The following is a 25,656-nucleotide window of genomic DNA, read 5'->3' as shown; positions in this document are numbered from 1 at the left end:
TTTTGTCCCCATCTTACCACTTTTCCCTGCTCCCCCTCTCTTCTTTCTCATTGTCTGTCTATCCTTGGCCAAACCTTTATCAGATAGATCCCAGAGTAACTTTAATACCTGAAATCCTGGATGAAGTCCAGTGATGATGATTACTCAGCAAATTTACAAAAAAACCCTCCTGAAATTCTCTTGAGAATGGAAATATCCTAATGAGAAGGATTGCAGTGAAGACTCAGCTCACATAGCTGAATTCATGGATGCAGGAGGAATTTTATACTCCCTGATTCTTTAAATACAAGATGCTCTGACCCACTGAGGTTTGTTTAAAGTGGGGGGTGGTGGCAGCATTAGATTTTCTCTTTTATAACTTTGTTGATATATATCATTGTTTTTCACATCTTAGCACACAATTGCAAATATTTGTAAGTCTAAGGGTCTTAATGTGAATATCAGTATAAAAGCAATTTTTTAAAAAAATTGAGCCAAGTTGCATCTTTGAAACTTGGGTATCTCAATGCCTATGCTGACAAATATCCTGACAAGTAAATACTATACTCATTCAGTGTTACACAGTGATTTCATTTGCACAAAACCTCACAATGCTTCGCCACTTCAGTCAAATGTCTGGAGTACTGGGGAAGGGAAGGACGTGTTTATCTTGATCTCCAAAAAGGGATTTAAGGGCGAGAGCAGGCGGTATATTAGACTGTTTTCATTGCCTGTCAGCTGTGGTAAACCTGAGCTGTCTGCAATGTCTCTAGATAAGCAGCAACAGCAGCAGAGGCCTTAGCATGTGTGTATGACTGCATTCATTTGTACCTTTTACACATCTGAACATTTCTAAAGGCTCTGTGGCATCTTTGGTGGAGCCTTTAACAATTGCCTCTCTGCTAATCAGTAGCTTTTATGTGGTGCCCTTAATTCTCAAGTCTGCCAGCTCCGATGAATGGAGCCCTGGATGAGGCTTGCGTTTACGGAGAGGCTGGGTAAAGATCCTTTCTGCTCTCAGGTTCAGCCCTTATCAGTTCTATGGCCTGGGCACCCTTTAGCAGAGGACCCCAAGATGGTGCTGTTCCTAATATTTCATGGTGCTTCTCTTCCACTTAAATCTGAAGGAGAACAAAGGGGGTCTGGGAGCATCACCTCTGTTTGAATGGCTCCTATGTTTAATAGTGATGCTTTTGGGGCAGATAAATTAAAATTTATTTCATGTAATAGAAAATGTGAGAGGAATAATTTGAAAATGTTGGCAAACAACTTGACTAATACAGAAATGCCTATGTCAAAGTTTAAAAGAATAACAAATGAAGCTCACCTATTTCATGAAAATACGATGTGGCTGTTGACGCCAGTTTTTTCTGTAGATGGTTGGTAAGACAACCTTCTGAGGAATGGTTCTGTGTGGTGGGCTCTTCTCATCTTCCTAGGTATCAGTTAGGGTCTGTGTGACTGTTCTGGCATGATCATTTCAGAGTTAGGTAGAATGAATTTTGTCCTAGCCCAGATTCTGCTTCCTTGGTTAGAGCTTTTGTTGTGAAGTATTCTAAAATCATTAAAACCACTTGAGTCAGCAACGACCCCTATAAATCAGGAGCTATTGTGTGCACTCTCATCCTACTGTGCGTACTCCAAAGCCTCCAGTCGTTGAAGATGAGCCAGCGGGTACTGCTTTCCCCTCGCTGATTGTTAAGTATCTATGATTGTTGGCATTTGTAAGTGGAGCGGTTTTCATTTCTGTGTTTGTCTCCACCCCACCTCAGACTTCCTAAATGAGGCTGGTCAGAGAGCTATTTGGATAGTCTGTTACTCTATCCTATAATTTTTCTCTTTCATTTCCAAATTACATGAATCTTCTCACATGGCAAATATTTTTTTAGCCCAGAATTAACGTTCTTGGTTGCAGTAAACCCTAGTTGGGTTTCTTCAGAACCCAGAGGGGAAGAAACAAATACTTCTGCTTTTTCAGAACAATGCCAAAGCATCAGAGTTTTAGCTTGCTTAAGGAAGATGTGCTATGTTATTGAATCTTGCTGTTTCCAAGTTTGTCTCCTCTTGTAAAAACACAAGGTAGAGCTGTTGTGAGTGTAATTCAGCAGTAGAATGGATAAGTGGCAGAACATCTCTAGGAGTAGCCTGGTTCTGGAGATTTTCTTATTCTTTGAAATGAGGGGGCAAAGATGTCTGAGAAAGGTGCATTTAAACCACAAAGCAGCTCTTGGTCTGCTTCAGTCCTTTTTTCTGAGCTTTGTCCTTCATTGGTCCATTACCAGTTGGACATTATCAAGTACTAGAGACTGGACAGAAAATAGTGTTTCTTAGCAGAAAATGGCACCTCTCTTATAGGCAACAAGGAATAGTTGGCTCCTGGCATAGATTGTGAATATCAAATATTCAGGGTCAGCATAGTGTCTCCTTTTTATTCCTTTTCCCCCTTTCCAATTTTATTTTAATAATTAAAAATACTGCTGATCACACTGAATGACTTCTAGCAGAGAGGCAGTCTGTCCCAGAAGGACCAGTTGTGGGCCATCGGGTTTATGACGACCATAAAACCAGAGCCAGATCAGAGCGTGGCCTCCCTGAGTGACAGGTTTTCTGCCTCCACCAAGATCTCCCATCAACTGACTGCTTTGGATATTTGTTTTGGTTTGATTTTTTTGTTCTATTTTGTTTCCTGATGCATGTGTGAGTGTGCATGTGTGCGCACATTTAAAGATATAAATGAAACAGGTATGTAATGCCCTCTGCCTGTTAGAAAGACTAAAGCCATAAAAATAACAAACGGCGTGTATTTGCTAGAATGTCAAAGTTATGAGTTTATTTTGTAATGATGTGCTCCTGCCTTCATGAGGTAAACTGGCCGTGGCGGAGGTGTTATTAGTAATATGGACTCAGTGGAGCAGAAAGCCGAGTGACCGAGAGATCAGTGTATCAGTCAGAGAGAGGGCAAATGGAAAGAGACAGCAGGAGAATGAGAAAAGAGCCGCAGCGCCTGGGCTAAGATTAAAGATGGACTGAGGGGAGGATGGGAGCCCAGTGGTCAGATATGGTCTCCCCTGTTCATGGGGCCCCTTCAAAGGAGCTGCCAGCATGTTGCTCAGCTTGGGGCTGCCTGTAAAGGCTTGATCTCTGTGCTTCCTTATCAAGGAAAGCAGTAATCTGAGAGCAATTTTGCTTTCCATATTCCTTTCAGAAAAGTCTCTAATGCCCTTCCTAGCTGAAGTTAAATGGAACCAAGGCCAGCTGGGTCACAGTGAGGTTATTACTTTGGTCACCAACTTCCTCAGCCTTGGGAAGGTCTTGATGTAGGGGCTGACCCAGCACGCAGGGGAACCTCTCAGAGCTCCTAACAAGAAGGGGCCAATTGGGAATATACAGGTACAATTTGCTGGCCCTAAATTTATTAGGTTCTCCCCAGAGACCGAAAATGAATAAAAGTTAGTAAGGAAGAAATTTTGTGTGTCGTTATTTTTTAAAGGAGGAGGAGAAAGGGAAAAGAAAAGGGAAAATACAGTAAGTGCTCCACAACTGTTTAGAGCTCTCCAGGGCTACCCTAGATGACTGGCAATTACTATACACTGAGCAGTTGGCAATAGTCAGTGATCAGGCTGCCCGACTTCCATCTGCTGGGTCAGAAAACCTCCCTCCCTGAAAGAAATTATTAACCAATCTTCAAGGAGAAAAGAAACCCTACAATTTCTAAGTCCAAGATTTTTTTCCCCCTTTTTTTCCTTTAAAGGAAACTTTGTGGTTTTCAATTGCAGGTGCCCTTTGACCTGACAAGGGTTAAACTCCTCCAAAGAGACACTGAGAATGAGGCCCAGAATTTCCTACAGCCTTGAAAGGAAAAGGCAGAGGGGAAGCAGGCTTGAGAATAAATCATAGCCCTGCACCCAACACACAAAGAGGATTTAAGACTCAGGGGTTTTTGTGTATGTATCATTGGTTGCGTCAGGATTTTGCCTACTTTAGGGCTTGTGAATGGGAACCAGCTTTAAAAATCAAACGCAAGGGAACAGGGGATGTAGTTCATTGGTAGATCACTTGCCTAGCATGCATAAGGTCCCTCGGTTCGATTATTAGCACTGGGGAAAGAAGAAAAAAAAAAAAATCAAATGTGAAGAAAAAGGTAATCCATTAGAAAAAACGAGGAACCCAGACCCCCACAGGGTTTCTTTAACTGCAGCTTGTCAAAAGACAGGCATGTTATCTTTTTTGTTTATGTGCATAACAACTCTGCAAGACCTGCACATGACAAGGTGGCCTGTGCCTCAGGGTCCCAGCCTACCCATCACTGATTTCAGCTCAGACTTCAAGAGCACTATGCCTATCTGTGTCGCTAGTAGAGAGAAAGGCTTTCTGGTTTTTAAATTGCAACCATATATGTGATTGTTAAAACTCTTTTCTGTTTTCCAAGTTTTCCTTTTAGGAAGAAGATCCTGGTAATCCCTAAGAGCAATCCACAGAGTCTGAGATCTCTGTCTTGTGAAGAAAAGAACCTGTTTCAGTGAGAATTATGAAATAAAGTTTGTCTTTATTTCTTCAGAGACAAATGTCTTTTCTCTTGCTCATTTCTCTAGGTCCTTGGACGGGAAGTATACACCTCCAATAACCAGCTTGGGGGCATCCAGATCATGCACAACAATGGGGTAACCCACTGTACTGTTTGTGATGACTTTGAAGGGGTTTTCACTGTCCTGCACTGGCTGTCATACATGCCCAAGGTGAGTATGAACTACCTACCAGCAGAACCTGCCATTTCTAACATGGTTCATTGTCTCTGTGTTTGAGGTCTCATCTTTATGGCAGAGGAAATTTTAATTATGAAATATTTCTCAGAAAGCTCCTAATTTTTTTTTTCCTTAAAGCTGTCTTTTGCCTTCTACCTTTAAAATGTCTGTGGATTTTTTAGGCTTTTTCCTGCTGTTTTCCAGCCAAAAATGCCTTCTTGGTCTATCTAGACTCAGATTCCAGCATATTAAGGTTTCCTACTCATTGTTGGTTTTTTTCCTTTTATAATAGTCATCCTTCCTCTGGAGAGCTTCCCAGAAAGTGTGGGCACACTGAAATCAAGTCAAAATACACCACTTTGTGCCAGGCTCCTAAATGAGATTAAGACCTGTGCATGTTCCTCTGTGTTTGGCACATAAGTAGGATGCTTCTGGCTGATGATTGGGACCAATGGGTATAATTTCTGTATGTGGGCCCTGCTGTCTTTTGTCTGCAGCTGTTGCTGAGTCAGAGTATAAGACTTTTTCACTGATTTCTGTGTTCTTTCTCTCCCAATCTCCCTTTAGAGCGTTCACAGTTCGGTTCCTCTCCTGAACTCTAAGGATCCTATAGATAGAATCATTGAGTTTGTTCCTACAAAGGCTCCATATGATCCTCGATGGATGTTAGCAGGACGTCCTCACCCAAGTATGTATATGTTTGAGGACCTTATGGTACCCTGGCTCTCAAACTTTTAATCTTCTTTCAATCACTGTTCAATTCCTACACAAAAACATATGACTAAGAAAATAGCCAAGCTAGGCACAGTAGCATACACCTGTAATCCCAGCTACTAGGGAGGCTGAGGCTGAAGAATTGCAAGTCTGAGGCCAGCCTCCACAACTTGTCTCAGAAAGTAGTAAGTGCTGGGAATGTAGCTCAGTGGTAGAGCACCCCTTGGTTCAATCGCAGTACTGAAGAAAAGAAAGAAAAGAGAAAGGAAGGAAGGAATGAGTCAGAGCGCACACTAAAGCTGGATCAGATGCAAAGAACTTCATATATAGATTATTTGAGAGAGAATGAGAATGAGAGATCACCACTTTACAATCTCAGAGAAGTTGAATGATCTGTGTAAGGCCACACAGCTATTACTTTGGAGCTCGGACATCATTTGATACCTGACTGGAGATATTCTAGAAAAATCAACAGGTAAATGTTGATTTCAATGCCTTTTCTTATTAATCCTAATAAAAATTTTCTTACACTGGCAGAAGAATCATTGTAGTAGTCTTCTCCTTACCTCTTATTTTTATACGATTATGGTAAGAACTATGTGGCTAATACACCTATCAACCTTAAAATTCAGGATTTTAAGGTGAGCCTCTTTTCTTCTGGAATTCAGTACAAGTCTCAGCAAAGGTTCTCCTGAAAAGTATGGGAACCATCTTAACAGGCTTCTAAGTTCTATGTCTGACCGTCTTATTTGTCCTATGGGTACTATGAAGCCCAACTATAATAGCCAATGGTTCACTTTCCCCTAATCAACATATAAGGCAAGAGGGTTTTTTATTTTCTTACAGTTATTAAAATAAAGGTTAATGACAGAAAATTATATTGGGGGGGTTGAAATAGGAGCAATAGATTATTAGGATTTTCAGGTATTTTAGCTTTTTCGTTGCTATGATCAGGCAAGAAGTTTTATTTAAAGAAGTAAACATTTTAAGGTAGGCATGGTGGCACATGCCTGTAATCTTAGTGAAGGCTGAGACAAGAGAATCGCAAGTTCAAGGACAGCATCAGCAATTTAGTGATATTCAATCTCAAAATAAAAAGGGCTAGAGAGGTAGTTAAAGTGGGAGAACACCCTGGGTTCAATCCTCAATACCAAAGGAGGGAGGGGAAGCAGCAGACATTTTCACTTGAAATTAATTCTGTAGATCCAAATTATTATTAAAGTAAGAACTGTAAGATGATCTGGGCATATAAAGTTAAAATTTGGTTTAGAACCTTCATCATTTCCTGAGCCCCTCTTTCATGGAGTGAACAGAAGTGTGGGTGTAGGTGGTGGTATCCCAGTCATTATTAATGAGAACCAGAGAATAAAATGAAATTTGTGATAAACTAAGTTTTCTGTTTTTTTGTATAATATTTTTTCATCGACTCCCCAGTAATTCATCCTGCTGTCTATGTGCAGCTAACACTCGCTCCCAAATCGAGTGACTTCAGATTTTAATTTAGTGGAAGCGTTAAAGAAAGCAGATGATTCCCTGTGATAAGTTAAAGCAGATATCTTCTAGGTGAAAAGTTAAAGTCATTTATTAGAGAAGATAGTGCCATGATATTCTTCAAACTGACGCCCAACACGAGACCAGAATCTAAACGATCAGCTTTGGGCTCACGATAGAGAGATAATTTTGAAATGGATGATCACATTTTACACTGGGGCCATAGAGGCAAGGAATGTAGAACACAGTAATTACAAGTTTAGTCTTGATAAAACACTCTCCGTCCTGTTTAAGTCAGCAGAGGTTAGCTTGCTCGGATTTTCACTTTTAATTGGTTTTGGACTTGTGTTTTTACGGGGTGGAGGGCTGTGTTCAAATTAGAAGAATCACAGAGAAACCATGAGCTGAGAGGGCAAACTAGGAAACAGTTATTTGCAGAAGCTTTTATAGGGCCTTGGTCAAACATTTATATCTGTGGAACAAAAGTTTTTAAACTAAGATATTGAAAGTACCTGTCTTGGCCAGTGAAGGGCATTTTCTGTGCAAGGGAGGTTAATGGCATTAAGTATGTGCATTTTAACCATTATGTTTTGCTCTGTCAAGAGTATCTGGTCATGACCCTTTCTTGTAGAAAAATTATACTTTGAAAGCTGTAAATAAAATGGATCTATCTTGCTTCTCTAGCAGAAACACTGAATCCCTTTTCTTTTCTTCAAGTTTGGGTCCTCATCTGATCATTAATACTTATTATTTGACTGCTTTCATCTTTCCATTAAAAGAAAATCAGTGGAATCAAACAATTGTAAGACGAGTTTCAAAATAGAAATAGACAATTTTAAAAAACATCTTTAATGACTTGGCTGCCTTTTGACAAATGCCTGTAGTATCTTGAAAAAAAACCAAGTTATTTATTTAAAAGCATGCAAACTCTGTGTGCTAGCTGAACCCCATCGTTTAACAATAAATGATGCTTTTGCTGATAAATGATTCTTTTTATGCAGACTAGCAAATGAAATAGGAGATGATGTCTGAAGGCAGATGAACATTCGGCTGCCTAATGCTTTCATCTATTATAATATGGTTAGCAACAACAACAAACTCCCCCCAAATAATCCCCGGGATCCCACCTTAAATTCATCAGTTCCAGTGCACTGTCAATGGATTGACTGTCTTTGTTCTTTATTTTCCTTCTGTAGCCCAGAAGGGTCAGTGGTTGAGTGGATTTTTTGACTATGGATCTTTCTCAGAGATTATGCAACCCTGGGCACAGACTGTGGTGGTTGGTAGAGCCAGGTAAGAGCTCCTTTATTTTGGAAATTTTTTTCTCCCAACTAAAAATAACAAGCAAAAAGGCCATGCCATATAGACTTATCAGTAACGCTCTCTTCATCAAAACTTTCTAATAATATTGGATTACAACAATGCCCAAAGCATTCTAACTAGAGTTCTGGTTCCCAATAGTCATTTTAAGTGTCATTCTAGTGATGCTTTTAATTTAAAGACTGATTTTCACAATATTTCCTTTTTATAATGCTGCAAGAAAAACTCTTTGGTGGCTGTAATGCCCAACTACAATAGCGGTAGCCCACCAATGACTTCCCCTCCCCCAGGCTACTTTCTTTTAGGAACAGGTGACAAGTGAATCAGACTCACCTGCTTCTTAGGTAACCTGAGAGAAGTTCCGTCATGGCATCAAGATTAGTTAAGTATCTTATGTACTATATTGGATTATAATCAGATTTGAATTGAAAAAAAAAAAAGTTTACCTGAAACAGGAATGAGTAAAATAAGCTGGAATAGGTTGCTGGGATACCCATGTTTTCAAGTGGGAAATTGAAGTTTCTATTAAATTTTAATACCTACTCTAAGAAGTGCTTCACTCAACAGCAAGCGCTGTGCGAAATAATCTGCAGTGCTCAGTATAACGAGCACCTGCCAAGGCTGATCTTAATCTAGTTCTGCACTGCAGAGACATGCTGCCCGAGGGACCCGCATCTGGAGCTCACCTTCCTCTCGGGGGCAATCAGTTTTCCTTATCTTGGTGAAAAGTGGCACCTGCTCAAGATTCTCAAACATGCCACATTGGGTTGAGATTTAGATTCTAGCCTTGAAAATAATTCTAGGCTTTGTGGTTTGCTCAGTACAGCAGGTCAGCACGCCTCATGCTGCCAGTGACAAGGAGCCATCAGATGGCAAATCCCACAGACAGGGTCTTCCACTGTGACTCTGAATAGGATTCGGGCCTGAGTTAGCTCAGATGGAAACTCACAGAAACTAGCCGCTCGTTTTCTTTTGCATCTCAGGTCTTTTACCTCACCCCAGGCTTCTGGGTCCTAGTGAGAATTATTTTGTGTGCCATTAAAATTCCCACTGGGGAGGTAGATGTGGGGCATGCACCAGAGCTAGAGCCCTACTAGCCAGGACCTATCAACTCATTACAAAGAGTTCTCATGTCACACTAGGACCAACTTTTTTGAGAATTTGTCTCTTATCTATTCTGCTTCAGTTTTTCTACCTATTGAAAACATGACAGATTTTAAGCCTCACAAAATCAAGCCTTTGTTAAGGTCTTTAAGATTTTCCCATGGGAAATAAGAGAACAATGCTTTAAACTTAAGATTGGAAGAATGGGAGTCGCTCTACAACCAAGATCAGTCAAGCTTGGCTATGGTTAACTCTGCCATTGTTTACTCTGACACTCACTCTCATTTCTTCCTTTCTTTCCATCTGATGAGTTTTGGGTTTCCTACTCCAAACACATACACATGCTCACAAGTATATAAAACACAAGTAGAGCTAGCTTCTTTCAAAGGCAATGGCATTTCGAGAAATAAATATAAATGTATTCTTCTGGGATTGTTACTGTAAGTGCTGCCAAAACTCATCTTTGGTATGTATGTTTGGAATATGTGTGCTATTGGCTGTAAATTGTCTTTTATTATTCCATGGCACCTTGTCCAGGGACACACTATAAAACAAGATGTAGCATCTTCATGTGCTAGCCTGATAAAATTTATATGAAGTATAATAGAAAACAGAAGTTGTTCTGAGCTGTTTTCAAGTTCAATAAATAACTGTAATTCTCGGATAAAGATGTTCTTTATTAGGTCACATGGGCCCTAATATATAAGTTATAAGTTACCGATTTAGGGTGGCTTTTGCAATTACAAGTTTCCAGTTGGATTGTTAATCATTGTGAGCAGAAATATTTCTAAGCCCTCCTGTGTACCTCCTGCTCGTTGTCTGGTTGTCTAGAGGGCTTTTGATTCTGATTCAGTGCAGGCAAGTGACAAGGGGGTGGGTGGTCTCTACTCAGTCCCCCATTAGGCCCGTTGTGATGACAAGAATCCATTTCCAGTAGCCAGTGTAACAACCAAAGATCATCCTTCGTGGAAAAGTTTGTTGTGGAGATGCAGTGAGAAATAAGAGACTAGCCCTTCCAGCCCCAACCCCTAGGAATGCAACTGAGGGTGAAGACTAAATCACATTTTCCAGCTCAAGGACTCACTCTGTTTTTGCATTTCTATATTCTCCCCTTCCTTCAGTCTTTCTCTCTTCCCTGGCTCTGCTCCTCCTCTCCCTCCCTCTCTGATTTTCTTAGGAAATCTTTACGAAGACCAAGTTTAGAAGGGAGTATAAATGTAGAAACATAAAGTACCTAAACAGGTTTTAAAATTAACTTAGCTTTGAGATTAAATATATGCCTCCAATATAGATTTCAGAATGATTACTTCTGAAATTGTCCCTGTCCCAATGCTCTTTTCCCATGAAAAAGAAAGCTAAGGGCTTATTTAAACCACTTCCCTACTCTTTGCACATATTTTTCATCATCCTCATGACACACCTACACACAATCCCCATCTCCATGCCCAGTGGTAAGACCTTTTATACCCTCAAATCTTATCTAGCACCACATTATTCATATCCCTTAGAAAACTACAACTCTGCCAGCCATGGTGGTGCATACCTGTAATCCCAGGTACTCAGGAAGCTGAAGCAGGAGAATTACAGTTTCAAAATAAAAATTAAAAAAAAAAAAAAGAAAGAAAGAAAGAAAAGAAAACAGACCTGCACTCATGAAGTTACTGAAAGTTTCAGATTCCTACTACCTTCCAGAACATTGTGCTCCATATTCACCAAGAGATGCTCTAGAGTGAATAGAGAAACTTCATATGTCAACCACAAAGGTAGATTTGTGTGTGCGCTGAGTAGTTGAGTCTAAATACAGAGGATCCCCTGGTTATAGCTTTTGGTTTGAATTTATCCTGTTGGGACTATCCAGAATAGGAGTGATTCTGAGGGTAGTTTCGTACCGTATTTACAGAATAAATACTGAATCCATAGCACCTAGAAGTTAGATTCCCCCCTGCTGTCTGGTTTGCTTCTAGTTTTAGTTCCCATGTTGATGTGGGATTGGAAAATAAATGACTAGCTATAATCTTGACATGCATTGAGTTCTGATGTAGCTCATTTTTTATCAGGCTAGGAGGAATACCTGTGGGAGTAGTTGCCGTAGAAACCCGAACAGTAGAACTAAGTATCCCAGCTGATCCTGCAAACCTGGATTCTGAAGCCAAGGTAAGTCACCTCAAGTATAGTGTGGGCCTGTGCTTGGAGCTTATTTCCCTTCAGTGATTGTGGACACATGGGACAATCTTAGAAGGAAAGGGCAGCAGCAGCCTTGAATGATTTCAGACCATCATGTGTTCATGTGTGTGTGTTTCTTTTTTAAGTGTTTTGGTACTGGTAATTGAACCCAAAGGTGCTTAACCACTGAACCACATTCCCAGCGCTTTTTATTTTTTGAGACAGGGTCTTGCTGAGTTGCTTTAAGGTCTCACTAAGTTGCTGAGGCTGGTTTTGAACTTTTAATCCTCCTTCCTCAGCCTCCAGAGTTGCTGGGATCATCAGCATGCACTCCTATGCCCGGCTCATGTGTTCACTTTTTTAAGATGACTCTGGATAGACTACAAGCCAAGTTCTGTCCCCAAAATGAAATTAACCTTTACATTGTTCTTACTGATGTTAGAAAACGTTCTGATTTTGTTGGGGATATGGTGTTACAAAAAGGCAACTGAGATAGCACTGAAGCTCATCCGTCATAGATTCTCTGAACATACACATGAACACATGGTATGTGTTCTAAGCTACAATTAGAACTGATAATGCAGTCTGCCCTAACTCTAGGCATGGACACCACAGCCCACCCACCCCCACCCATTTTTTTTTTTTTTTTTTTTTTTTTTTTTTTTTTGCTACTGGGGGATTGAACCAGGCTCAGCTCCATCCCTAGTCCATTTTTTTAAATTATTTTGAGATAGGATCTTGTTGAGTTGCTGAGGCCTTGAAATTATGATCCTCCTGCCTCAGTTTCCTGAGTCATCTCTGTGATTGACAGACATGTGTGCTACAGTGCCCAAATTCAAGTTGTACTTAAGAAGACTGAATGAGGGCTGGGGATGTGGCTCAGTGGTAGGGTACTCACTTAGCATGAGCAAGACCCTGGGTTAGATATCAGACCTGACAGAAAAAAAAAGTAACAGAGAAGTTTGAATGAGGATTCCTAGGTCTGCATTCTCTCACTATTACTATTACTATTAGGAGTAGCAGTGTAGTCAGCACTCAAAAAGAAGAGTATCTGGGGCTAGGGATATAGTTCAGATGGTAGAATGCTTGCCTAACATGCACAAGGCCCTGGGTTCAATCCCCAACACCACACACACACACACACACACACACACACACACACAGAGTATTTAAAAGATCCAGGATTCTGTTTTTTTCTCTTCAGAAGTGGTCTTGAGGGTATCCTACTATCCTCCCCCTATGTCATGGGAATGCTAGTTCTTCTCGTCTCACTTAAATAAATAAATTCTACTCTGTGATGTTGAGCCTGGTGAGGGGGGCTGAGGCAAGAGGATATCAAGTTCAAGGCCAGCCTCAGCAACTTAGTGAGGCACTTAGCAACTCAGTGAGACGCTGTCTCAAAATAAAAAATAAAAAGGACTGGGGATATGGTTTAGTGGTTTAGTGCCCCTGGGTTCAATCTACAGTACACCCCCTCCTCCAAAAATGATCTTGATAAACTAGTTGTCATTTGGTTTGATTAACTTTTCAGGTTTGTTTGCTTTGCAGTACTGGGGTTTGAACCCCAGTGCCTTGCACATGCTATGCAAGTGTTCTACCACTGAGCTATATGTTCCCCAGCACCCCCAATTTTTATTTTATTTTGAGACAGGGTCTCACTCAGTTGCCAAGGTTGACCTCAAACTTGTGATCCTCCTGCCTCAGCCTCCCAAGTAGCTGGAATTACAGGCATGTGCCACCACATCTGACTTGCGTTTTCAGTTTTTAATAAATAAAATCTTGTTCACCTTGGAGAAGTTCTCCCTGAAACTCTGTTGTTAATTATATCTTCTTTTTTGACTTTCCCCTATAGATAATCCAGCAGGCTGGCCAGGTTTGGTTCCCAGATTCTGCATTTAAGACCTATCAGGCTATCAAAGACTTCAACCGTGAAGGACTGCCCCTGATGGTCTTTGCCAACTGGAGAGGCTTCTCTGGTGGGATGAAAGGTGACTGACTCAGTTGCGGGCTAGAGGGACAACACTAATTACTGGGCACCATGCGACAGGAGGAGGGAGTAGATTCTGCAGATCCTGTGGGTATGCTGACAGCCCATCACCCTAGGCTTTTGGGGGATTGTGCTCCATCTAAGATACCTTCTAAATCACAACCCAAATGGAAAAATATGGCATGTTTTACAATTCCTTACAAAATTACAGAATAATCTGTTAGTTATCTAGGTGGACTACTATTGTGGATTTTGCTTTCACAGGTAGATATTGGACCATTCTAATGGTCTGGAAAGTAGGATTGTCTCTGTCCCTCTTTTCTGGGCATGTTCTTCATTCATATTATTCTCTAATGTTCTACAGTGACCATGATAGATACTGAAATTAGCACTAACTGGAAGAAAATGAACAAATTCTGTACCAGAGGCTGTTCTTCGTGGTAATTTGTGGTACATTTTATTATTATCCACCAACAGCCCTGGGCCAGTGGCTCTAGCAGATTAGACCATTATTACAAAGTCTCTACTCTGTGCTATGGGAATTACTTAGTGATTAGTAAGTCCAAATCACCATTAAATGAGAATCCTGCATGAGCAAAGCCACTGTGGACAGTACATGGACAACCAAAGCAAACACTCCACCTCTTACAGTGGTAAAGTGCTCTCTCCAATGGCAGTGATCCACGGCCACGCTAAGGGCAGACACAGCACACCTGGAGGCAGAGAGAGTATGCTGATGGGTACAAATCTCATTTATCTCAAGATTCAGAAGTAGTAGAAGGGTGAGAGGAATGGGAAGAAGGGAAGTTCCCCTTTTATAGATTATCAGCCATGTGGTTAGAGGTATTCAACATTTTTGCTAATGAGTTTCTGTTGTCTGGCTAGGAAGAGCCCTGAATGGCCAAGTTTCCCTCGCAAAATGTAAATGAGGTTAATTTTTGTTTTTTATTTGAAAAGATTCCTATTTCATATTCATATGTTCATATTTGCCAGAGAACTACCACATTTTGTGCTTTTCTTGGGGGAGATTTGATTATACACGTAAATTAATGCTTACGTACTCTTTTAAACTGCGAAGGTGAATTATTTTTTTGACCAAGATAATAAGTCAGTGGAAATACCTTGAGACATTGAGAGTTCAGGTTAAACAAGTCAATCCTACACATTTTTACTAAGTTTCTATGTGCAAGGAACTGTGTTAGCCACCTCAGAGCAACAAAAATAAGTCAGAAATGGACATTACCTGAAGAAGTCAAGAAAAATGTCCTGGGCAGAATGGCTAAGTGATAACATATAAACACAAAAGCAAGGTGTTCAAAAGAGGATGATACTACATCAAAGCCGGGAGGAGGGGGGCCTAACACCCCTTTCATTCTTATATTTGAGATTCACATAGTGTCAGATTTTACTCAATCCCCACTTCCTTGGCTGTAAGGCTTACATTAAGACCTGTCAGGGAAGCAGTGCTGAAAATGCAGCCTTCTTGATACACTGGTGAGCAAGTCAGCCTGCTGATTATGTGCTCTGGTTCAGAGTTCAAAAGTTTCAGAAGTGTCACTTCTAGGAAAAGCTTCAATTCTGCTGCATCTTTTGGCTCAGGCCCAGATTGGCTGCTAGCCTTGTAACAATAAGGACAACAACAATTAAGATTCACTGAGTGCTTTTCACCAGAAGCTGTGCTAACCATTTTATATGGTTTATCTTACATAATCATCACAGCAAGCACTGCCAAGGGGTAACTTTTATTGTTATCCGTGTTTTACATAAATTGGGACTTGGGGTAAATAAATTTCCCAAGATGGTTCAGCTAAACAATGACACTTGGGAGAGTAATGTAGCACTGACTGACTTCTTGTAACTCGGTTGGTTGATCTGAGAGCCCAGGACCAGAACCAGATCCTGGAACATCCTGGCGGAAGTTGCAATCCACCTGCTTCCCCCTTCCTTTGGGGATGTCCTTGATTATTGTCAAAAGAACTTTCAAGAGCTCAGAAATGTTATTTTTTATTGTGGTAAAATATCTATCACATAGTACTTATAAGTGTACAATTCAGTAGCATTAAATACATTCACAGTATTCTGTAACCATCATTGATATATCCTAAACGTTTTAATCATTCCCAGCTTCCACTCTATACCCATTAAATAATAACTGCCCATTCCCTCCACCTTCCTGCCCCTAGTCAGAAATGAGTTCTTGGCCTAATACAGAGCAGGGCCAGTTTTGTCTTCCCATTTTTGGTTCTAATACGTCTGTTTACACATAAGACAGATAAGCTTTAGGGAAGATAGAGATCTATGTGGAAGTAGGAGGAGGAGAACAGCACCATTCATATTTACATACAGGTCAGGATGTTTCCTGCGTATTATCTCATGTAAAGGGACCTAAACTGAGAGCCTCTTGTCATTCTCCACATCCCTTGGGGAGATGTTTGCAGTTTTGGTTTCAATACTGGCTAGGGATTATGCAGGGAGGGAAAATAAACAATTATGCCATCCCTCAGTGCACACAAACACACAGCCAGGAGCCGACTGCACTGTGGGTAAAATGACTCCAAAATTGTGTGTAATGAGTAGGAAAAGATTAGAGACAGCTCTTGCTATGCTGAAAATTGACATTAGTGGAGGGGAAAAAAAAAAACTCTTTACTAGTCGGCCTAGGAGGTCTAATTCGAGCAGTAAAAATATAAATAAATAAATAAAAGCTTGTCAAGATGGTATTGGTGCTTTTTTTCCAATGAGCTCTATCTGGCCGGAAGGCTATTCAGCATAATGCAAAATTAAATTATAAAAACTGGCTGAATATTTAGATGGAAGAGCCATTTGGAAGCAGTTTATTTAGACGAACCGGCAATGACCCACAACAGGGAGACATCAAGCGTGAAATTTACTAGAAATTAGCACCAGGGTCCCAGCCTCAGCATGAATAGCTTGATAGGATGCAAATCCCAGTGATATTAAGCCGCCTCACTGCTGGTGCTACAGGGTCACTCTCAGTTGGCTTTTCATGTTATACTTATTATTTTTTTTTCCTGGGACAGGTTATAAATAACAATAAAAAAAAAACACATTTATTGAAAACTTTAACTGGAATGAAGTCTATTTTAAAGTCTCTGATTATTTGGATGTTGAAATAGTGTCTGCTGGCCATAATGAACTCATGAGAGACATTATGTAGATGCAGCTTGTTTATGCCTAATGCTTACCTTCAGCTTCTAACAGATAATCTTGCCCAAACCAATAAGATCTATTCCAGTTTTGAGAGTGTGGGGCACTATGGAAGCATTTTCAGCCACTCTGCTTCCTTGTTTGGTACATGTGGCTGTCACAGTTTATCCATGTTGTGTAACAATGAAAGCCTTAGGCAGGGTTGGTGCCTGGGTGCTGAGAACACGCTCCAAAGGCTATTTGTGATCACCATTCATGCAGATGTGCTTTACCCAGAATGCTCGAAAACTAAGCTCCTGTCTCTCTGGTAAAGAACCTATCAGTATATTCCATTTCCAGTTGCATTTCTCAGGGCTGGAGAACTGACAGCATATGCATAGCTTTGAAATTCCCTAGACTGATTTCTAGCATAAACCCTTGGGGATCCCCCTCCCCTGCTACTCTTGGCTGTGTCTTCACTTCATCTCTTAAATATGAAGGGATTTTAGACAATTGTATGTCAGATTGTTGCCAAGTATTTCAACCTGCCTTTTAAAGTATGTGGTTTGGGATACCTGGAGTTCAGTGTGAGTGTATTGATTCGTAGAGTTTGTTTATATTTTAATAGCCTGCTTTGTGGCGGTGTTGATGCTTGCATTGTAGGCCTATTGGTGTTCCAGGTGAGATGGAGGCATTATTTTGGCCTCTAGCATGTAAGCTTCAGTGACGCCTAATGCCCCTTTTCTACTTGCAGTCTTGGGACCTAAAAATATTTGTTCAGCAACTAGATCCAAGCCCTTCACAAGGCTGCTGGCATCATCAGTACAGATTCTGACATTTGTGAACAGAGGAAATCCAGGAAACATGTACAAATATTCATTTTTTTTTTCAAATCTCTCTTCTGGTTTTATTTTACTTAGCCATTATATTGGATATTGGAAAACAGATTACCCCAGCCTTGTGCTCTTTTCCTAGCAATAAGAACCATGAGTGAAAATGAGGTAGTAGTGTGTGGACTTTGGAACCAGAAAGACCTGAGTTTGAGTCTTCTCTCTGCCACTTAACTCTTATTTAACTAAGCTTCCATTTACTCACCTGTAATTTGGATATGTGAATTAGGTGGTGTTCTTATGATTGAATGATTCATATGTATATACAGTCCTGATCCCTCGTACACAGTAAGCTAGCCATGATTTCAAAAAAGATGAATCAAAATCTATTACACAAAAATGAAAAATGTACACACACTCAACTTCATTCCAGACTATTTCCATATAACATGAAATCAAGTGGGCTTCTTTCTTTCTTTTCTTTTCTTTTTTTTTTTAAATTAAGTGAATGAGCCAGATGTAGCAGTATACACCTGTAATCCTAGCTACTCAGGAGGCTGGGGCAGGAAGATCTCAAATTGGGGGCCAGCCTGGGTAACCTAGTGAAACCCTGTCTTGATAAAAAATAAAAAGACTTGAGATATAGCTCACTGGTAGAGCACCCCTGAGTTAATCCCTAGTACCAGCCAAAAAAAAAGAGGGAAGGAAAGAAAGAAAAATAAATTTTAAGAAGTCTTCCCCTTTTAGGAATTGGATCTGTTCAACACAATATAGATTTTAGAATAGATATGTTTGTTGGTTGGTTGGTACTAGGGATTGAACCTGGTGACTGTCACTCAGCTACATCCCCAGCTTTTTTTCATTTTTTATTTTGAATAGGGTCTCGCCAAATTGCTGAGACTGGCATTGAACTTGTGACCCTTCTGTCTCAACCTCCTGAGTTACTGGGATTACAGACATGCGCCCCCATGCCCAGATAGATATGTTTTTAACAAACATAAGTGAATAAAAGGACTGGAAACTTTGTCTTCCTTTCCTGTAACTTTTTTTTTCTTTCTTTGTAGGTAGAATGGCCTTTTGTGTGGTCTTCTTCTGTTATTTCATTTTCACCTTTTATCTGTACCTTCCATTTCTTTGCACAATACCGACAAGGGCCACTCCTTTCTGTTACTTGTTCTGAAACTGTACTCTTGGCAGCACTGAAAAATGTACTGCTAATTAGACAATTATTTTATTATGTAGCACTGGTTGAAATATCCACTAAAGAATTAATTTAGTTAAAATAATTTGAACTGAGCAATTATTTTCATAACCACGGAATTAGCGTAAAGCGCTTAAAGTCCTTTATTCCCTGCTCTTCATACAGCAGTTGTGTAATTAGCAGTAAATTTTTTTGGTCTTTGCTTTCCTCCCAGAGGAATAAATGTCTTTGTTCTGATCATATATACAGAGTATATGACCATACACATTCCACATAGAGTAGGGTGTGCTTCCTAGGCAACTTAGAATTTATGACGCCTTTACAAACAAGCCAGCTTGGGGCAGTGGAGAAAGACATGTGCCATGCAGTGGACTGTGCTCACTGATAGTTTGTATATAGAGTCATTTTTACTTTGAGGAAGGTGGCAGTTTAATTTGCTAGTAACTACAATGAAAGCAATTTCTATTTGGCTTGCTCTTAACTTCCTTAAAAATCCTTCTTTGCCTTGGATTTCCAGAATTGATTTATTCCAAATTGAGATCCTCTCTATGATAGGAAAGTTTGAATTCAGTTAAACCTGTTATTTGGTGTTTAGAAAAGATCCATTGTGGCTCTACTAAAGTACCCATTAATACCTGGAATCATAAACCTAAGACTTTAACAGTACTTATACTTTGGGGAGCTAGAGCTGGGAATTGGATAGTGGTCCATAAAAAAATTTGGGGGTAATAAGCCAGGCATGGTGGCACATGTCTGTAATTCCAGCTACTCAGGAGACTGAGGCAGAAAGATCACAAGTTCAAGGCCAGCCTGGGCAACTTAGTGAAACCTTGTCTCAAAAAATATAAACTAAAAGTGATGGGGATATAGTTCAGTGGTAGAGCACTTGCCTAGCATGTATGAGGCCCTGGGTTCAATCCCAAGTGCCTTCAAAAAGAAAAAGATTAGGCAATAAATAAGCTGATCCAACTTTCCAAGGGCTCACTTTGTTTATGCACAGTCCTTTTCTTCAGGCTATTCCTGGCCTTGAGGAGATTACAAAGTATTCTTTAGCAGAATGAAGAGATAACTAGGCATTTTATGAGGCTGTGTGGTATTTTCTATACACATGTATTTAATTTTCTCTCATTGTTATTCTATAAAAATTCAACTATTAAGAGTTGGGGTTGTGGCTCAATGGTAAAGCACTCGCCTAGCATGTGTGAGGCCCTGGGTTTGATCCTCAGCACCACATAAATATAAAATAAAGGTATTGTGTCCACCTACATCCAAAAAATGTTTTAAAAATTCAACTATTAAAGAACTAATTTGGGGCTGGGGAGATAGCTCAGTCGGTAGAGTGCTTGCCTTCTGGGTTCGATCTCCAGAACCCAAAAAAAAAAAAAAAAAAAAAAGAACTAATTTGGTTTTCTTTCTTGTTATATTTTTTCCAAAGTATGTTATATGCTCATTCATTCATTTATTCATTCAGCAGATACTTATTAAGTACTAAGTATGTTCTAGGCACTGGGCAGGATACTGGGGATACAAAGATAAATTTTTGAAGGATCCATTTCCACTAGCTGCACATTTTAAGAGCTCATCGTATGCTAAGAATCATGAGAGGAATTGAAAAGAACTAGACTAGTTCCTTCCTTCAGAGAACTTAATGTAGTGGGAGAGATCACATATTGACATGAAAAATACTCAACGTTTGCAGAGCAAGTGTGAATTAATGTGGTGAAACCCGAGTACAGAAATTCAGGGATGATATAAAATGAATATGCTGTCTAGAGGGCTTGCACACTGTCTTATGAAAGACAATACAGTTGTCTCTATACTTTGGAGGATCCTCCGGAGTCTTGAGTTGGATACAGGTAGAGAGAGACCAATCCCTTTAGTCTTCAGCATGGCCACACAGGACATGAGGTGGCTGGAACCTGTCACCTCTGGCCCTAAGCAGCCTCTCTTAGAGGCACAGTGTGCTGTACCAATATATTTTTCTACACATACCATGGTGTGAACAACCTTTGGCAGCATTGCTTTGGGGAAGATAAATTTCATGATTTCTAATTTTTCTCGTTCTCTGTAGATATGTATGATCAAGTGCTGAAGTTTGGAGCTTACATTGTGGACAGCTTGCGGGAGTGCTCCCAACCTGTGTTGGTTTACATTCCTCCTCAGGCCGAGTTGCGGGGTGGCTCTTGGGTTGTGATCGACCCCACCATCAACCCCCGGCACATGGAGATGTATGCTGACCGAGAAAGCAGGTAGCGTGCCTTCCTGATTTCCATTCACTGCCTCTCAGGATCCTCTAGCTATTGGCTTCCTCCTGAAGAAAATTATAACCAAGAAAACTTAATTGAATCTATCCATTCTCAAAGGACCAAGGACAGAAAAATAAGCTTTCCATATAGTGTCTGCTGGCATGAGAAGGAAACCAGGCTGGAATCAGGCTTTCTCAGTGTAATCCCCCCATGCCAGATTCTTTTACCATTAGTCCTCCCTTCCAGGCACCTCCAAACTCAGAGAAATTTTCTCTTCCCACTTGTTTTTCAGATGTGCCTATTCACTATCTTTTTTATGTGTGTGGCAGAGGGGACTTAAAGCGAGTTGCAGTGGAAAGACTGGTCTGTTAATCCGGGTTTGTTTAACTGTCTGACTATCAGGAAACAGAGCAGTCTTTACCCTTCCTTGGCTGCTTCTCATTGTTGAATAAGGTGGCTGGTCGCTGATATGCACTACAGCACCCTCATCTGTGATTCCAAACCAAAGCTTCTTCATTGCTTTGGAGCCCAGGTCTTTGCTCTGGCATTTCAGGAGGCTGGAGAACACAGTATTTGCAGCACCCAAAAGAACTGCAAGAGAGAAGCCCAAGTTTGTTGAGAAGTGGTTCCTGAAACTACTTAAGTAAAACATATCAAACCGAGCATCCTTTCATAATGTGTTCTCAACCCTTTCCTAAGGAGGTGAATTCCACAGCCCCTCTCCTTAACATTCTCCATGTATGTTCATACATCCAATCATTTTATCAGAGCATCTGTTTTTCTCTTTTTCTAAAAAATTCAGTCTTTGATTCCAAAACTTTAGGCTTCCAAATCCTTAGGCTAGTGTACATTGAGGGGTTTATTTTTACAGCCTAAGCTAGGCCCCGATCAGATCTCAGACCAGAAGCAGTTGCTCCTCAGACTCTGGAGTAGAACTGTCTGGTTTCAAATCTAATCTGTCCTTTACTAGGTTTAGGCAAGTCTCTTAACTTCCTGTACTTTAGTTTTCTCACCTGTAAAAGAGAATAATAGCAATACCTACATCACAGTGGATGTCCCCTAAGCAAAATATTGTGAGAACTGTGCTAGCACACAGTAGGCATTAGCTCTAATTTTTTCTAAAATATTAAATTTTTTAAAGGTATTTAGAGCAAGGTTACTGGTGATAAAACACCATTGGTATTCCCACTGGTATATTGACAGCTGTGGTATAGGGCAATCAACATCAACCCCTTACTTGTTCAGCCTAAGTGCTGGGGGTGGTTGCCTTACCCTGTGCTGTAGCATCTCCCCACCCCCAACTCATGAAAATAATGTGATTCTTGTCACCCTTATCAGCTGTATTTGGTGGAATCTGTATTCTCTCTTTGAAATGGAAGTCGACTGGTGGGTAATGAGAATTATTTTAATTGCTTTTTTGCCAGGCCTTTCTCATATCTCACTTAGATACTTTTGTGGTGCTTTCCTTTCTCCCTGGGGTGACTTTTATGAACCATGGGTGGGCAAAAGCATAATGAAGCTATTTCCTGGTCCACAAATTGTAACTGGCCTCATTCTGTTGCCTCTTTCCTTTAAAGTGCCTCTATTTCTGTTTTGTTTTCTTTCTTTCTAATCCAGGGGATCGGTTTTGGAGCCAGAAGGGACGGTAGAAATCAAATTCCGCAAAAAGGATCTGGTGAAAACCATGCGTAGGGTGGACCCAGTCTACATAAGCTTGGCTGAGCGATTGGGTATGTCTGCTTGTCCTCCTGGCAAATCAATGAGCCATTCAGCTGATTTGTAATGAGTGCATTCATAGGCCAGGGGAGGAGGCACTGAAGCATTTGATCAAATTCATGATAATCTTTATTTACTGTCCTCTATATGGTAAGAACCCTGGTAGAATGAAATAGTGTGTGTAATAGGAGGGAAAGTGGGCTCTAAAAAAGCAAAAGTCACACAATTTTTATTCTGATATTTTCTTATAGTTACAAGTAGCCCACCTTTCTAAGACATTCTTAGAGAGAATACCTAGCTAGATGTTGCTGTTGGGGGCAGGCTAATCAGGCAGAGAATATGTGAGATTTAAATATGTCCTGATCTGCTCGTCTCTTTGGACAGCTTATCTTGTTTCTGAGGGATGTGAGAGTCAGTGTCATATATAGAAAAGCTGGATTCTCTACTCAGGCGATGTTCTGAGGTCATCCTGAGCTAGAGAAATGGAAGTAAAGATTGTGTGCTGTGTGCTTCCAAACAGTGGCTGCCACAGCAATAGTCCCAGAAGTGTTTGCACTTGATGCTTCCAGCCATTACCCTGTGTTCATTTGTTTTCAGAGATTTTTGGAAGGTACTTGTGATTTCAAAAGGATTAAACTATGGGAACCCTACATTGAGTCTTGAGTCCAAATGAGTCTAAAACACTGATTTTCTGCTCAGGTGTCCCATTGTGCCCCTTGCTATGTTATTAATTGCTTAGGGTTCTTTTGTTGGCTGTTTGGGTTTGTTTTGATTTGGTTTTTCTGAAGGAACAGAAAGAGTATCTTTAAAGGTAGTGAATCTCGGTGAATGCATGGAGCAAACGAGAGATTTTAGTTCATTTATGTTCTAAAGAACAATTTAAGGGCTGGAATTGTGACTCAGTGGTAGAGCACTTGCTTAGCATGTGTGAGGCATTGGGTTCAATTCTCAGTACCACATATAAATAATAAAATAAAGGTCCATCAACAATTAAAAAAATATTTTTTTAAAAAAAAGTAATTTAATTAATAAAACATCATTGGTGGACTCTATATCCTCTCCATCTAGGAACAGAAAAAACTACCATGCGTTTGCCTGTAGTGTGAAGACTGCCTGTCCAGGAAATTGGAGCCCTGAGCCAGGCTGCTTGCCTAACATGGTGACTTGGGTTACAGTAAACCCTGTTTCTGTCCCATTGTTTGCCATTAGGTAACTGCCACCAGTAACTCTAACCTACTGCAGCTTGATCCTTTTATGGAAAATGCACACATACAAGAAGACATTGGCAAAGTTGTTTCTAAAATCTATTGCCACCCAGAATTGTCGAGGTGTTTTTTTTTTTTCTTTTTCTCCTTTCTTTTCCAAACAGGATAATTACTTCTGACCAACCCCATACACTTTAATTAAAGTAACTGCAGCTCCAGAGCAAGTTACTTACAACTGTACATAGAGAGAGCTCTAAAAGCTTCAGCCACTGATAAGCATCTCACTTAGATGGCTCATAATTGCTCCCAGCATCCAGCGATCGTTGCTGCTGTTTCTACCACTAATTCTGTACAAAGACAGCAGTGCCACAATTGCAGGACACGGTGAATTGCAGAATTTCCTTTCTTTTTTTCTTTTTCTTTTTTTTTTTTTTTTTCCTTTTTTTTTTTTTTTTCCCCTGGTTTTCTTTCTGGCCAATTTAAAATTTGTCAAAGTCGGTCTTCTTCTGGATCACTGCCCTTTGATATTTCGCGCACTCCATTTGCCACAAACAAGCCGCAGGGCCGCAGTTCATGCTGACTCTAGCAGAAGCAGAGAGAGCTCCATTTATCTTACACTGCCTGCTGAATTCCTACTCATTAACTGGGGGTTCACTGCCTCTTTTTAACCCCCCAATGGCTGTTATCATCCCTTCAGAGTAACTGGGTAGTGGGAAGAGGGATCCTTTCTACATCTGTTTGCAGAACAACTGAACTGTGAGGAGTGTGGGGCTGAAGCTTCCTTCTCTTCAAGTAGAGTGATATTGCTCCCACCTTCACCCAGCACCTTTTAACTTTTGAAGCACACAAAGGGGAGAGGGAGGCAATTCTCAAGTGATGGCCGTTTAATCATTTGTTACAAATCATCTCATTATCAATTTCTTATCCACACTGAAGAAAATCATATTTATTTAACCATGACCAAAGTGGTACTCAAGAAAGAATCTGTAGTCTCCTAAAGGCAAAGCAGGCTCTGGTCCAGGGCAGCTTGGGAACATGAGCAGTGGATTTGAAATAGAAATAACCTTGTGTAAGTCTTGGATTATGTTGCTTGCAGGTAAATTGTTTAACTTCTCTAAACATTAGTTTCTTCATCTATAAAGTGGAGCTAACACTCCCACCTAACTAATGTGAGGATTGGGTGAATGTGCTTTTGCTTTGAATTTCAAAGCATTTTTTAAACATGGAGGTTGGCATTATTTCTTTTCAATCATAATCGGAAACAGTAATGGCCATGTTTTATATTAAAAATTCTTTGTGGCTTGGGCCCACATTAAAAAAATATAAATGAAACAGAAGTGGGTCTAACTCTCAGGCATTTTGCAGTCTTTTAGGAATATCATACACCAAGGTGTGTCGAGAGAACAGATTAGCCCACATGCACCAGAACATACTATGAACCCATTTCTTTTGGGGTTCACTGTGATTTTTGTCTCCTTTCACAATGCCTATAAGCAAAGACTGTCAAAATACTTTTTCACAAAGTGGGAGAAAATGACCTTATTTTCCAAATTGGGAAATTAAAGCCAAAGAAGGGTTAAATGAATCTTCCAAGATACAAAGTAAAGTCATACAAAATCCCAGAATAAAATTCTCCTTCCCCATGTTCTGCTTTTCTCAAGATTTCCTCAGATTTTACCTCAGGTGAATACTGAGCCTGATCTAAATTAAATGAGGATTCTTTCCCTTTGTGATCTAAAGCCAATTGCACTGAGAAAATCTGATTTAAGGAGAAAGCCTGTAGAAGTGGATTTTATCTTATATTCCTGATC

General features: G+C 40.3%; 1 protein-coding gene across 5 annotated transcripts in view; it reads left to right on the top strand.

The window, feature by feature from the left end:
• Acaca (acetyl-CoA carboxylase alpha) overlaps nucleotides 1-25,656 on the top strand; it is a 269,515-nt gene that overhangs the window by 220,712 nt on the left and 23,147 nt on the right. For all 5 annotated transcript variants that reach the window (XM_047545728.1, XM_047545732.1, XM_047545731.1 and 2 more), the window contains 7 exons: nucleotides 4,572-4,715; nucleotides 5,289-5,409; nucleotides 8,123-8,219; nucleotides 11,408-11,504; nucleotides 13,366-13,501; nucleotides 20,750-20,927; nucleotides 22,542-22,654. In XM_047545728.1, coding sequence (XP_047401684.1) covers nucleotides 4,572-4,715; nucleotides 5,289-5,409; nucleotides 8,123-8,219; nucleotides 11,408-11,504; nucleotides 13,366-13,501; nucleotides 20,750-20,927; nucleotides 22,542-22,654 — 886 coding nt within the window. The remainder of the gene's footprint in view (nucleotides 1-4,571; nucleotides 4,716-5,288; nucleotides 5,410-8,122; nucleotides 8,220-11,407; nucleotides 11,505-13,365; nucleotides 13,502-20,749; nucleotides 20,928-22,541; nucleotides 22,655-25,656) is intronic.

Source organism: Sciurus carolinensis, chromosome 3, assembly GCF_902686445.1.
Source record: "Sciurus carolinensis chromosome 3, mSciCar1.2, whole genome shotgun sequence".
Taxonomy (NCBI): domain Eukaryota; kingdom Metazoa; phylum Chordata; class Mammalia; order Rodentia; family Sciuridae; genus Sciurus; species Sciurus carolinensis.
The sequence above is the reverse complement of the archived record's forward strand: the minus strand, read 5'-3'. Positions and strand labels throughout refer to the sequence as shown.